This window comes from Acipenser ruthenus, chromosome 8, assembly GCF_902713425.1.
Source record: "Acipenser ruthenus chromosome 8, fAciRut3.2 maternal haplotype, whole genome shotgun sequence".
In the NCBI taxonomy this organism is placed as follows: Eukaryota; Metazoa; Chordata; class Actinopteri; order Acipenseriformes; family Acipenseridae; genus Acipenser; species Acipenser ruthenus.
In genome coordinates this window covers 22,509,431-22,524,946 of record NC_081196.1, presented here as the reverse complement: position 1 = coordinate 22,524,946, position 15,516 = coordinate 22,509,431, and the positions used below count along the sequence as shown (strand labels likewise).

General features: G+C 37.2%; 1 protein-coding gene across 1 annotated transcript; it reads left to right on the top strand.

Moving 5' to 3' along the window:
• Positions 1 to 9,599: 9,599 nt before the first annotated feature.
• On the top strand, positions 9,600 to 14,835 carry LOC117406473 (superoxide dismutase [Cu-Zn]-like). Its single transcript, XM_034010528.3, has 5 exons — positions 9,600 to 9,782; positions 10,762 to 10,855; positions 11,268 to 11,337; positions 11,502 to 11,619; positions 14,339 to 14,835. Exons 1-5 carry the CDS (start codon positions 9,666 to 9,668, stop codon positions 14,447 to 14,449), a joined length of 510 nt encoding a protein of 169 aa, XP_033866419.1. The 5' UTR covers positions 9,600 to 9,665; the 3' UTR covers positions 14,450 to 14,835.
• The last annotated feature ends 681 nt before the right edge of the window (positions 14,836 to 15,516 follow it).

Below are 15,516 nucleotides of genomic sequence, written 5' to 3'. Positions count from 1 at the left end.
AAACTTGGTTAATAAGGTCCTGAGAAGACCTTATGAAAATGTGGGTCAAACCCCAAAGTGTCACTGATATCACAAGGACTATTGCATCTATAACAAAAACTTTGTCAATGTAAAAAAACAAGTTAGAAAAACGCAACAACCGTTTAAAGTGGTGATATCAAACACAAAAGCCCAAGTTAGGAGAAGCAATTAGGGCAACCTTGTCAAGCATCAATCAAATAGGCACAATTGGAAAGGTGCTGGGGCCCAACATTCACACAGTTGTTGCTTCTAACTTGGCTTATTTTTTTCATCTTTTTTTTCATTTTTTTCAGCTTTTGCTGTTCCTGAACATTAATGATGGCTTGGTGAATGAAATGCACACGATCTTTTACCTTATGTCCCTTGTGCGTGTTAGTCTCCTTCAGGCTTATCAACTTAGGACAATAAATCCCTCTGAGCCGATGGTACTCTTCAACTGCAGTTTGACATGTGGGGGGGGGGTCAAAGTTGATAAGGTGAATACCACTTAAGGAAGTAACTCTGGAAATCATAACTGTTTTTAGAATCATACCCTGGCATTTGTGAATGTAGACTCTATCCATGATTTCAAACTTTGAGCATAAACGTTGAAAGGTATGGGTGACTCCATTGTTAAATTTGATGGTTATGGTTTTGACCATAATTGTGTTTTCCAGATAGTAGTAAACAGCTTGAAGCTTCCCTATTGCCCCATTGAAGAGACCAGTGGTAATGTCAATACAAATGCAAATGTGATACATTTACTACCAAACTAAATACAAATGCAAATATGTGACAAATGCTAAATGGACTTCAAATACTTTCCCATACAACAAATATTAATTTTATTAACATGAATTTGGCAGAGGCCTTTATCCAAGGTGACATACAAGGAAAACAGTTTATATAATAACAACATAAACACAGTAATCGCGTAGTTCATAAAAATTAACAGGTATGTACCAATATAGGAAGCAAGTTACATAAAACAGTGTTTCCCAATCTTGGTCCTGAGGACCCAGTGCTTGTTGATTTGTGTTCCAACTGATCTTTAAATTACTGAATTGAACCCTCAATTGAATGAATAATTTGTCTAATAAGAGCATTGGAATTATTTGTAGCTCTTAAATGGCTGGCTGCACAGGGCTCAATTAGCACTAATCTAGGACTACCTAATGTTAACTCAGGTAAGGTAGTCAAGATTAGTGCTGATCAGGGTTTGTGAAAGCAGCCAAAATAGTTGGATATTTCAAGTTATTTCTAACATTGCATTAAGTCACTAATTGTTAATTCAATTGGGGGATCAATTTAATAATTGAGAACTCAGTTGGAACACAAACAACAGACACAGTGGGTCTGCAAGACCAGGTTTGTGAAAAACTGACATAAATGATATATATGTATATATTTATATAGTGTGCATTGCACAGTTTATTCTTTTTACTTGTTTTGATTGTTACAATTAATAAAGTTCTGAAGTCCTCAAAAGTGTCCTTTTAGTTTTCATCTTTCAGGTTGATCAACTTTACCAGCAATACTGAAAAGTCTCTACTTTATTATGAGCATTATTATTGAAAAGTACTTAAATGCATTTGAAATGGAAATATTTTTGAAGCTTTCCCATGATTTGAAATTCAAATGCAAATTCTTATATTTCAGAATATACAAATACCAAGTCAAATGCAAATAGTTCTGAAGATTGTATTTAAATTATTATTTATTTTTTAGCAGATGTCCTTATCCAGGGCAACTTACAATTGTCACAATTATATCACATTATGTTTACATACAATTACCCATTTATCCAGTTGTTTATACTGAATCTAGGTAAAGTACCTTGCTCAAGGTTACAACAGCAGTGTCCCTCACCTGGGATTGAACCCACAACCCTCCGGTCAAGAGTCCAGAGCCCTAACCACTACTTCACACTGCTGGCCCCAAGTTTGGATACAAAGTAATGGTTTTGGAGACATTTTGTAGGGGAAACTGATATAAAGAAAAAAAAAACTACTTAAGATCATTCAAGAAAAGAGAAAAATTGTTTAAGCACATATAGTACAGTGGCTAAGATAGGAGTGTGTAATGAGCAAAACCAGGTGTCTGACCACCATACATTTGGGTAAAATGTTGTGTTTGTGAAATAGAACAAAAAGTATAAAAGCTACATTGTAAAACACTTATTTGTCACACTTTTAAAACAAGTCACTGGGTTTATGATTTTAAATGTGTTTAGGATTTAAACACTGTGTGGTGTTTATTTTATAAACTCTTGGACGTGTTTATGATTTGTAACACTTTAAACATTCATACACAGTTATAACAGGGCTGGTGAGAAAAGTAGTGAGTAGCGAACCGGGAATCTTTTTTAAGGCGAGCAAAGCGAGGTGGGAATTATTTAAGGCGAGCGAAGCTGCTGGCATCAATAAATTAAAAGTAAATCAGCTCATTTTTGCTGTTTAATCGACTATTTGTTATTGTAAACAAGTAAAACTTCAAAGAAAAATTTAGATTACCTGGTATTGCCAGGCAGTCTCCCATCCAAGTATCAACCAAACACGCATATTATTATTATTATTTTTTTAAGCAGACACAGTTATCCTGGCCAACTTATAATTGTGACATACAGTTACCCATTTATACAATCCATTTTTTTTACTGGACCAATCTAGGTAAAGCAACAATGTGTCCCCCACCTGTGTTTGAACTCACAACCCTCCAGTCAGGAGCACAGTGCTCTAACCGCTACTCCACAGATGTTGCAAGTGACAGATCACTAGTGTCTCGTCAGTTTCTGACAAGTTTTTCTAACGTTTGAGGAACTACCGTGTCCCTCGAAAATATATATATATATATATATATATATATATACATATATATATATATATACTACTGGTCAAAAGTTTTAGAACACCCCCATTTTTAGTTTCTATTGAAATTTAAGCAGTTGATGTCCATTGAATAACCTGAAATGGTACAAAAGTAAGCAGTAAACTGCCAGAGGTTAAAAAAAAAGTTTAGGTTACCAAAAACTGAAAAATAATGTACATTTCAGAGTTATACAAAAAGGCCTTTTTCAGGGAACAAGTAATGAGTTAACAACTTACAGCTGTTCTGCAGCAATGGAAGTAAATTAAGCCTTGAAAGTTGATGCTAACAATTCCTACAGGTGTCCCAACTTTTGTTGATTACTTACAAACCCTCTGTCTGTATAAAAGCAGTGTTGGAACAGACTGTGTTACTACACCCTCTTAAGCATTATTTGGACAGTATTGTACTGCAGGAAGTAGTATATTGCTCTCATAATGGCGAGAAAAAGGCAAAGGAAGACAGACAGACCATTATAACCCTTAAAAGTGTAGGTCTTTCCTTTAGAGAAATTGCAAAGACAGCCATGGTGTCAGTGAGTACAGTTTCCTACACCATCAAAAGGAAACTCTGACAGGAAGAGGTCTGGCAGACCAAAAGCCACAACAGAATCAGAAGACAAGTTTCTGAGAGTCAACAGCTTGCGTGATAGGCGGCTCACAGGACAACAGCTTCAAGCACAGCTTAACACTGGTCGAAGTAAGCAAGTCTCAGTTTCAACTGTGAAGAGAAGACTTCGAGCTGCAGGTTTGACAGGTCGAGTGGCAGTAAGAAAGCCATTGTTAAGATGGCAAAATAAGAAAAAGAGGCTTGCCTGGGCCATGAAGCACCGCCAGTGGACTACTGAAGACTGGAAGAAGGTCTTATGGACCGATGAATCAAAATTTGAAATCTTCGGTTCATCACGCAGGGTTTTTGTACGCCGTCGAGTAGGCGAAAGGATGGTTCCTCGGTGTGTGACACTGTGGCAATGTGCCCCGCCCCTGTGTGCATATTATGTGTTGTATGTTGCGTGCGTGTGTTAATGTTGGTGTATAGATTGGTACACGGGATATAAACGGGTCTGTGTTTCACGTGTGATTTAAAAAGTGTAGATTTGTATTTAGGCACGAGGAGGGCACAAATCACTTCACGTGCTGGTTAAATGTAATATGTGAGCACGGGGTTGCACAGAATTAATTCACGTGCTGGGATTCAAGTGAATAATTAATTAGTAATTGAATCCCAGCACAACAGTATATATAGATGCACATTTCATTCAGTCGGGGTTGGGTGTTTGGTGAGTGGAGAACGGGATTGGAGACGGAGGTAATTGTGAAAAGAAAGCGTAAATAGTTAAATCTGCTCACCGTGTTTTGTTCGTCTGTCTGTGCACTGTTTAGTTCGTTTTGTTTGTCTTTTTTTCCTGTGGTTTTGTTACAAACCTTTTATTTTCTGTTCTGTTTATTAAATGCTGAGCGAAAGCATTCGCTCAGCTCCACCAAACCACAAGTCTCTGTCTGTTTATTTCCTGCTTCTGGTCTGACGCCACCCACTCCGGCCGTCTTTGTGACAGACACCAACTGTCAAACATGGAGGAGGAAGCGTGATGGTCTGGGGCTCTTTTGCTGGATCCAGAGTCGGCGACTTGCACAGAGTGAGTGGCACCTTGAACCAAAACTGCTACCACAGCATTTTGCAGCGCCATGCAAAACCCTCTGGTATACGCCTAGTTGGTCAGGGGTTCATCCTACAGCAAGATAATGACCCAAAACATACCTCCAGGCTATGTCAGAACTACCTTAGAAGAAAAGAACAAGACGGTAGGCTTCAAATCATGGAATGGCCAGCACAGTCTACAGACTTAAACCCCATCGAGCTGGCTTGGGATGAACTGGACAGAAGGGTGAAAGCAAAGCAACCTACAAGTGCAACACATTTGTGGGAACTTCTGCAACAGTGTTGGGAAGAACTTTCCCAACAATATTTGATTTCCATTGTAGAAAGAATGCCACGAGTGTGTTCGGCTGTTATATCTGTAAAAGGTGGCTACTTTGATGAGTCAAAAATTTAGATTAAATTTTGTTAAACAAAACGATTCCATGATTTCTTTTTTATCTCCAATTGTTTATTTGTTCTATGCTTTAATTTCAGAGTACATTGAGACATTAAACTGCGTAAATTTCAATAAAAACTGGAAAAATGGAGGTGTTCTAAAACTTTTGACCGGTAGTGTGTGTATATATACTGTGTGTGTATATATATATATATATATATATATATATATATATATATATATATATATAATATAATTTTACATGAAACTTGTACTTTTTATATAGGTATATAAATGTCAATTGCTGTGGATCAACGCATCCGCCAAATCAATTAATATGACATGTATTTTTCTAGCTTGCTATTTATTAATTTATTTATACATTTATAATATAAACATGTTTTCATTTCTACATTTATTTATTTAAAAATACTTATTTCTAAATGTATTTATTCCTCTATGCGTTTGTTTAAATCATTTATTTATTTATACCAAATAAATTATTCATTTATTTATTTATTTTTAATTAAACGAGGAACTACAATTTCAGAGATCAGAGATTCAGACAAGGAAGCTACATGCCACTCTTGTGTACAATTATATTCTATGGTATCTACCAAACAAACAGGAAACTGGATATTTTCAAACCGGAAAAAGAACATTTCTAGAATTGAGCAGAACCTTTAGGTTTTCAGCAAAAGCCTGTCAGGCATGGATGTAAGCTTAAAAAATTAACACATTTCAACAACAGCCCAGTGGCGCAGCGGGCTAAGGTCGTGTGCTCTTCAAGGATGGCATTTGCAAGTTCAAACAACCGATTGTTTTATTTTTTATTATTATTTTTAATATAAATGGTGTTGATATCAAACTGCTTGCGTTCCCTGGTTTGTTTTGACGTTGACCAACATGTGGAATTACATGATTGGTAGATGCCCAGTTATTTAGCTTTTCTGTTTGAATAGTCGCTACACAGAAGAAGAAGAAGAAGAAGAAGAAGAAGAAGAAGAATTGTGACAACTTTATATCTCATTGTGTATAAGAGGTACTTACATTTTTTTCACATTTGAGGTAAGAAAGTTTAAGACTTTTGATACTGGTACAGATGGTAATTCTAAGTGATTTAGTTTTGCCACTGCAACATAGTGAAAACAGCAAAACTCTTGGAGCTGACTCTCGGTAGTTTCAAACAAGTTTTTCTAACTTGTACGAGGAACTACTGTTCCTCTCAATATAGAAAGTTGAAACAAAGGACAGCGGTCTGTAAGATGGGAATTGTGCTTGAAAGTGCCAGTTGGAAGTTTAACAATTGCCGGATCTTAAATACCAATGTATATCTGCAGAAATGAACCTGTCTATTGACACATTCTTATTTGTATCATGTCTTATCAAGTCCTATGTGGCCCACTTGTGCAATTTTGATATTTTATTGTATTTTTTCCTACTTTGCTAGTTTTTAATATAAACCTCATCTTTAAGTATTTATATTTAATATGTATGACATTTCATAATGCTTATTAAATCAACTACCACACGGTAGAGCCTTCGACGGGCGCTTAAATTACATGCTAAAGGCTGCAGTTGACCACAATTGTAGGACCCTACATAGGATTCCATACACATGGAAAAAATACCCTATTCAACTTCCACAGTAAATATTTCATTTTTGACTGTTCTTGTCCCTTCTTCTAGTTTGGAAACTTGGAACAAACAGGAACAACCTTTGGTCATACATGGCTCATATTTCTAAACAAGATTTTTTGAAGATGTTAATGCAGCCATCTAAGTTAATAACTCATGACTGATTAAAAGTTTTGCATCTAATTTCAATCATGTATAAAGTAGTGTTGCATGAACCGATTTTCACATTTGTTGAATATTATATCAGTTATTGGTTCAAATAATCAAATTTACAAATTAGAAGGCTCCACAGCAAGTAAAGGTACTAAGTGTTCTCAAGTTCAAAAGTGGGGATGTAAATCTGTGGTGTCATAACCTTTACAATTTTTTTTTTTTAAATGTAAGTATGAAAGATGGGATGCTGAATGTTGTAATAAAAAAAAATCTCGGCATTAACAAATTCAAAAAATCCTATCTTTCAAATCTGATGTGCTGTCTAGTAAATATTTGTTAAAATGTCCTACTTAGCAAAAAGAGTTTTGGGTTATTACTTTAAAAAATGTCATAGTAGGATTGCTGCAAACAAGCTGTCAATGTCTGCTTATGAATGTAGTTCAGTTTTTGGGTCATAACCAGCAATCCACATAAGGTTTTTGGTCTTGAAGTATCCTCTAATTTTAACACAGAGTAAAATGTATTTTCAGGGGGTAAAATGCAACATTACCTTGAAGTCATGAGTAATCTCGATAAATACTTTAGAATTTTTAATGGTAATGGGGTAGGCATTAAAAAAGAGCCTTCCATTTTAAAGGTACTGTTACTTTGAACTACTGTACAACCACGTGTGTTTTCTACAAGATTCTTTATCGGCTCAGCGCATTTATTTCAGGCCTCACACTGACCAATTAATTACACTACTTATATTTTAACTTTAAATTCTTAAATATATAAAGCCGTACAAATAAATACATTAAGGAAATGCATTAATAAGTTATAAAACCATTTCATATTATAGGCACCTTTTTTTAGCGGTTGCCTCTGACGATGGTTCCAGTTGGATTTGTAGCAGGACAGGGGTGTAGGCTTCAACCTGTGTAGCTTCGAATTTTTCTTATTCTACTGTGATTGGCTGCAAAGACAACAGGACTAGCCAGAGACTGGATAATGTTTGCTGGGTTGTTTTTTGTCTTGTTTACAGTTTGGGTACGTTGTTAAATTCACTGCTGCATGTACTGATGTAAAGCGGATTCACCAGACCGTTGTTAAATCCACCAGGAGTTGCTCGACGAATTGTTGTTAAATTCACCGGTGCGTCACCGCTGAAGCAGCGGATTCACTGGGGTTGAGAGTCGGTCAGCTGCAGCAAAACCAAAATGGCTGCTCCCACTGTGGAAGTTTGTCTTGTACAGAGATATTATTATCAATGTAATTGCATGCCGCAGCAGCAACCTTTATTATTATTATCAGCTATGTTGACTCATGGTGCTCATCGGTGCGGGGAATTTAACAACAGTTTGGTGAATCGACATACAGTGCCTTGCAAAACTATTCAGACCCCTGACCAATTCTCTTATATTACTGAATTACAAATGGTACATTGAAATTTCGTTCTGTTTGATATTTTATTTTAAAACACTGAAACTCAAAATCAATTATTGTAAGGTGACATTGGTTTTATGTTGGGAAATATTTTTAAGAAAAATAAAAAACTGAAATCTCTTGCTTGCATAAGTATTCAACCCCCACACATTAATATTTGGTAGAGCCACCTTTTTTTTAAGACAAACTTCCACAGTGGGAGCAGCCATTTTGGTTTTGCTGCAGTTCACCGACTCTCAACCCCGGTGAATCCGCTGCTTCAGCGGTGACGCACCGGTGAATTTAACAATGGTTTTGGTGAATCCGCTTTACATCGGTGCATGCAGCGAATTTAACAATGTACCCTTAACTGAATGCATTGAATTCTGGGAGATATAGTTGTTGGAAATTTTGTGGGAGGCAGGAGGATAAAGCTGTGCAGCAAAATTGCAATGCGTATTTCTACGCACTCAATTTAAATTCAGTGCGTATAAACGTCAGGTGCGTAGTTCATCTGGACCGCTTGTCATAACAGTTGTAGTATTTGACAAATACAAATATTTGTAAATTAATTACAGTTTTTATAAAAGTACTTGTTTTAAAATGTTTTACCAGGAAACCCCATTGAGACAAACATATTTTTTCCAACAATGTCCCTCGCACATGTAAAGCTTTCTGACGTACTTTGTTTGAACTCCTGGGGCCTATCTAATTGATCTAGACAGTAGTGGATCTAAATACTGCCTTCATTTATACATATGAATCTTCTTGAGGTTTTTATTTTTCATTTTTTCAGACAAAAATAAACTAGCGACTAACATGCACAGTTGGATTCATTTCATAAGAGAAATTAAACATCTTGGGACAGATCTAAAAAGGTGGGGTTGCTCACCCATTTTGCACGTATGGGCTTTTCTTCGAGTGTAAACTTTGCAACAATAAAACATAATATAATATAGATGGTGATTTGTTTTAAACGTGGGCACTCAAAATTAGGTCTATTGCGGTGAAGCAAAAAAGGTGTTTATTTTAAAGGGAAGCATTTGGGGGTTGAACATCTTTGGAAAACCTACAACAGTTCAAAGTGATTTCTCGTCCTCCGGCTCCAAATCAGCAATACGTCCACAACCAGGGTTGCCAACTACTTTTACAAAAACCCGGCCACTTTTTCCGGAAAACCCGCCCAAAACTGCCTAATCAGGAGCGTAAGTTTGGACATCACAATCACATCTGATGTTGTTCCCCATTGTAACAAATAGCAACTACACTGTTTGCACTTGTAACTTTTTTATTGTATTTTATGTGCTTTAATATTATTAAACATTCACTTGAAATACGAATCAATCAATCATTAATTTTCTTTAATCAAACAAAACCCTTGAGAAAAAATTCTCATTTGCAGTAACACCTGTTACCAGACTGTGCCTTTAAGAAAGTGCATTCCACAACTTTCTATTTACACCTATTACGCCTGCGCGTAGGCGTAGTCTATTCAAAACCCTGACGATTGGCTGTGCAGAGCTGAAGGTTGAACTTGCTGGTTTAGGCTGTACAGTTTTTGCAGAGTCATATGAACGTGGCTGGACTTACACTGAAACTGCAGTCAGAAAATATGCCGTTGAAAGCTGTTTGCGTTCTGAAGGGCACCGGCGACGTCTGTGGAACGGTGCATTTTGTGCAAGAAAAGGTAGAATATTAATAATAATATGAACAAGAACACTCTAGTTTGTAGGCCATGCACTGAAAACATCAAAGAGCCTTTCATTTCTTGGGTAATGTGTTCTCACGAGAACAGCCCAGATCCTGTTATTTTGTAATTCGTATATAGAAAAATAATGTTATGTGGGTTATGCACTTCTTTTAAGTTTGCAGGTCCCACCCAATCATACCGGACCACGACGCTTGGAGTGTTTTGGGATTGGCCTTTTTTTATTTCATTTTTTAATTAAATGGATCTTTTTTTGTTATTTATAAACTTTTCACAAAAAAAGAGACCTGGGTATGTTTTCAACGGATTTACATCTGTAACGCGTGTACATGAACTCGGACTTTGAGTTATGAACGTATCTAACCTGGTGAATTGTGCGTAGTTAGTATTGGCTGTACCGCAGTAACTTGTATGAGTCGTGCACTCTTAAATTGACATCTACGTCCCGCCCACTGGATTATGTTACATAATTTAGACTTTGGGGCAAATACCAAAATCTCAAAATCGTGGACAAAACGCATTTATCGCACAATATCTTCCTTTGTGAAACTAAACATACCGGGATTTTACAGATATTGTCTGGTCTGGGAATGCCGCATTAGCTGTGGCGCTTAAGTGCAATTTTGCTGAGTCATTTTGGAAAACGGTAAGACATCCACCCAAAATAAACGTTTTTGTGCCCAGTATGGTGCAATCATATGATGTCTCGCCACCCTCAGACATTCAAAGTCTTCAGAAACGCTTGTCTGTTGCATCAGCGTTTTTTCTTTTCTTTTTGTTTACAGTTTGATGTCTTAAATTACGTTAGTTGGACATTATTGATGCATACATATAAGCAGGTGTTAAACAAATACATTGTAAATCAGGTATTTGCTGCAAATTATTTAACAGATGTGTGCATTACAAAATCACAACACGGTCAGCATTAGCATGCTAACTGGCATTTTGTTTTTCACAGGAGTCTGGACCAGTGAAGTTAACGGGGCAAATAACAGGTTTAACTCCTGGAGAGCATGGCTTTCACGTCCATGCATTTGGAGACAACACCAATGGTATTTATCCTAATTTCTCATGACAGAAACTTGCCACAGCAGAAATCTAGGTAGCTGTTGAGGCTGGAAACATCTTGGCTGCTACTGAATTATTTGCAAAAAAGTCACTAAGTTGTATTTTTGTATTTTATTTTTTTTTTATTTTAGAAATATTCACAAATACTGCTTTTTTCACAAATTATTGACAGGTCTGTTCATACATTTTAGATTAGGCCCTGCATGTATGTCTAGGAAGTATGTCACAACATTTTAGTAAATTCGATACTAAAACAATTTGTAATAGATAAATCAGTTACAGCAGTACTAATTGTGAACAACTTAATATTGTTGAATGACAGAGAACACTGAAAAATGGTTAATCAGTGCATTCTAATGAATTTTTTTTACATTTTTTTCCTGTTTTTATTTATAGGTTGTGTGAGTGCTGGTCCTCACTTCAACCCACTTGGCAAAACCCATGGTGCCCCGCAAGATGAAATTAGGTGAGGTTAATTTGTGTAAACCATGTACACATATAAATAATGTTCTTTTGTCATACTTGATTCTTGTTTTTGTTATTTGTCATGTTTTGTCTTTGCATAATCTTATATAGTTACAGTACATTGAGACTGTAGCTTTACAAATGTATCTCTCTCTGTACTTTCAGGCATATAGGAGATCTTGGTAATGTAATAGCTGGAGATGATAAGGTGGCAATTATTAATATCGAGGACAAACTTATAACTCTATCAGGAGCGAATTCAATCATAGGTCGAACTATGGTGGTAAGTAAAAAGGCCGACCTATATCATCTGCAACCTGTATAAACTGTGTACAAAACTGTAATCTTACTGTATATTTAGTATGTACTATGGCAGTGTTTATAGTTCATTTGAGTTTGAAATACCCTAATTACATTGTCACACTCCATATAGGACCATTTTGTTACCTGTCCCTTAGCTGGCAATATAACTGTATTAGGACTGTATTAAGTTACTCATTTACAGGATGTTTTTAATCTTTAACTTACATCTGACGATGCTTTTTCAAAATAAAGCAAGCAGAAAAAAGGTAAAATACACAAATACTGTATTTGCTTATTTCCCTTTTGGATTGATTTGGAACTGTGATTAAACATAGTTTGAAAGATAACATTCAAGGTCATTTTACCAGAGATTTAAAGCCCTCGTATTGACCAATCAGGTTAAAGGATATCTCAGATCCATTTTCTAATATACCTTAAATTGATCCTGGCGTTCAGACACGCATGTATCCAAGGGGAATTGAAGTTGTTGTAACTAACTAAATGTAACTAGTATGCACTGTTACACACTTTCATTCACTGTGTATCTCAAATGTGCAGTTTTGAAAGAAACACATGTTAAAATAAACATTTATGTTTAAAGGACATCTGATACTACACAAGGTTAAATACATTTCTAGGTTTTCTTGTCTTGCCTTCCAGGAAATCTCTTAATGCTTCACATCCTAGGTCAAAGCATCTTACTGGCTGCAAAACATGTCAGTCATTGGGGGAAGCAGGTGGTTGGTTACTGACAGGAATGATGGGCCTGAAGTGGTGGGGAAAATCTGACTTTTCAGAAGAAATGACCAAGAAAGTACAAGACTGTCAGAAAGCAGTGCTTGCAAACAGATTTATTTAACAACCAGATATCACTTTTTTCAAAATGAAAATACATATTTGCTCATGTGTTTCTTTCAATTTAGCAAATGATTGTGTTTTGTTATAATCACTTGAAACACTTGTGGGAGGGATTGTTTTGTTTTTTCTTTGTTCTTTAGCTTCTCAGGTGTGACAAGACATGAAGTGATAAAAATACTATTTTGAAAGGTTGAGTAAATAAGACGCAGGATCAGTAAAAACGATTTTGAATAGTTAAACCTGAAACAACAATAGCATAGTCTCCATCATCAATTGTGCATATGTACACTTGAGTGGAAAATGTTTGAATGCACATTTGTATAGTCCGTGGTTTTGAATTCCAAACACATTCCCTCCTCTCTGTATATGATAGTAGAAGCTCACGAAAGTGACATTTTTACGTATTATATGAAGACTGGTGATGAAGGTACTTTCTATGGATAGTTATTGAGAGTACCTAGAGGGTGATGTAAGGATATGCAGGAAGTGATTTGCGGGTGCAAAACCCCCATAATGCTGCCGTAAATTGTGTTTAGCAGCCGTGAAGTCTGATTTTACCGGCTGCTAAAAATGTAAAGAATGAGAGCCCCGAGTGGCGCACCCAGTAAAGGCGCTCGGCGTGGAGTGCAGGATGCGCCCTATAGTCTGGATGTCGCTGGTTGGAGTCCAGGCTATTCCTTTGTTGACCGAGGACGGGAGCTCCCAGGGGGCGGTGCTCAATTGGCCGAGCACTGCCCGGGGGGAGGCAGGGCTAGGTCGGCCAGGGTGTCATCGGCTCACCGCGCACCAGCGACCCCTGTGGTCTGGCCGGGCGCCTGCGGGCTTGCCTGTAAGCTGCCCAGGGCTGTGTTGTCCTCCGACACTGTAGCTTTGGGTGGCTGCATGGTGAGTCTGCAGTGTGTAAAGAAGTGGGCGGCTGACGGCACACACTTCAGAGGACAGCGTGTGTTTGTCTTCGCACCTCCTGAGTTAGCACAAGGGTGGTAGTGGTGGGCGGAGCCTAAAAATAATTGGACATTACGAAATTGGTGAGAAAACAATAAAAGTAATTGGCGACCAGTAAATTAAAAAAAAAAAAAAATGGTGTTCACCTGGCGTTGTGTACCTGCTATCAAATTTGCACTTTGTCATCATTAATGCATTCAAATTATATTGAAATGCATTCATATGAAGAAAAGAGCATGGAATTGGGTGGGATTTGGATACTAAGTGGGCACAAACATTATAATGTGATGTAAGGATTTTGCCTTGCACTAGCTGACCCTCCAAAATCTTTACACCTCTTAGAAGGTGCAAACCATTGTAGAAGCGAGTAACTAAGAGCTGTATAAAAGCACACACCTGCAGGACCTGTCATTGGCTGCTGTGGTACACTTCCTGATGCAGTGACACTTTGCTGTTGAGGAGAGGCAGGAACACGTTCAGAGGAGAAGACCAAGACGAAGAAGACCCTGCATATTCAATCCCAGGGTCACTTTGTTTGGGATGCCGGAGGATATGGTGCTAAAGCGTTATTGTCTCCCTCTGCAGGTCATCCTTGACCTTGTAGCTGAATTGAGGAATGAGTTAGACCCCAGCGTCAATCTAGGGACCACTATCCCTGCACATGTGAAAGTGCTGTGTTCTCTGCACTCCTTGGCCTCTGGTTCCTTTCAGACCACAGTTGGAATTTCTGGAGGGATAGCCCAATCCACCTTTTCCAGTGCTAGGCAAATTTCTGGATGTCCTGCTAAAAAGGGCAGGCCAATTCATATATTTTTCTAAGGATACTAGCATAACTGATGTTGGCTGGCTTTTCCGAAAAAATTTTTTACTGGATATTTTGTTTCTCATTATTTTAGATCCACGAGAAAGCTGATGATTTGGGCAAAGGAGGAAATGACGAGAGCCTGGTGACTGGCAATGCTGGTGGCCGCTTGGCCTGCGGAGTAATTGGAATTGCTCAAAGCTAATCTTCAATGTTTCTGTCTTCATTCCAAATAGTGGCACTTATACTAGAATTTAGTAGATATTGTAGGGCAATATCAAAGCCCAGTACAAAGTAAAGCACTTGCTGATTAGTGTGGTTTTCTTTAATGAAAAAATAATTGTTTTGCGTGTTAGAAATCACTAATAATAAACCTTAAAATAGCTGTGTGCGGTGTAAGTGCCATCTGAAAATGTCACAGATTTATATTAGTATATTTTGTTCAAGGTAATGGCCATTATGCCCTGAAATGTTGCAGCATTTACATAACATTGAATGTATGTTCGGTATATATTTTGCTGTATGGAATAACCAAATAAACTGGTGCAACTGATTAAAATGTTAATTAAATAACTCTTTGTTCCTCGAAAAGGGATCAACTTTATGGTGCTTGTTGAACAGTGAAAGTAGCATACTAAATCACTTTAATGCCGTTCATCTTTATCCTTTGTGAAGATTTAGCCTATATATCCACATCAAAAATCACTAGACAATTGGCTTAAAGGAGGCCATGAATGACAAGGATGTTAAGGTCAATATAGAACATAAGAACACAACATGTGGAAGAGTAAAAAATGGAAGTAACCCTGCAAAAGTGTGGCATGTTAGCACTTTTATGTCTTTTGCTGAGGTTTTCATTTAAACCACTGGAAGATATTTTAAAAAGAGGGCACAGCAATCAGAACAGGAATTATCCGTGGCAGAGTGCAGTTCAAGGGATGTTGTCTGATATTCCTTCCATTTTTATAACAAATAATAAGTACTAATAACAAAAGCCATATAAAAACAAGGTCCAGAACCATTGTGAAAAGTATATGGTCGCAAATTGGTAAGTAACGGATTCTGCCAAGTCAATGCCCAGCAGAGGCGGCTCCGCGTGGTAGGCAAGGGAGGCACTGCTGCTTCGAACATTTAAGCAAAAAAAAAAAAAAAATCACATTTACTTTTATTTGCATAAATATTACTTATTTTGCATGCAAGGTGCTCCACGAACGTGGTTGATTGAAAATATTGCTTCTTTGTGCTGTAGCCCTACTGCTGGAGGAGTGGAGG

Coding starts and splice junctions, on each gene's coding strand:
- LOC117406473 (XM_034010528.3), top strand. CDS start 9,666: ATGAACGTGGCTGGACTTACACTGAAACTGCAGTCAGAAAATATGCCG. Junction 10,856..11,267: donor ATTTGGAGACAACACCAATG/GTATTTATCCTA, acceptor TTTTATTTATAG/GTTGTGTGAGTGCTGGTCCT. Junction 11,338..11,501: donor GCCCCGCAAGATGAAATTAG/GTGAGGTTAATT, acceptor CTGTACTTTCAG/GCATATAGGAGATCTTGGTA.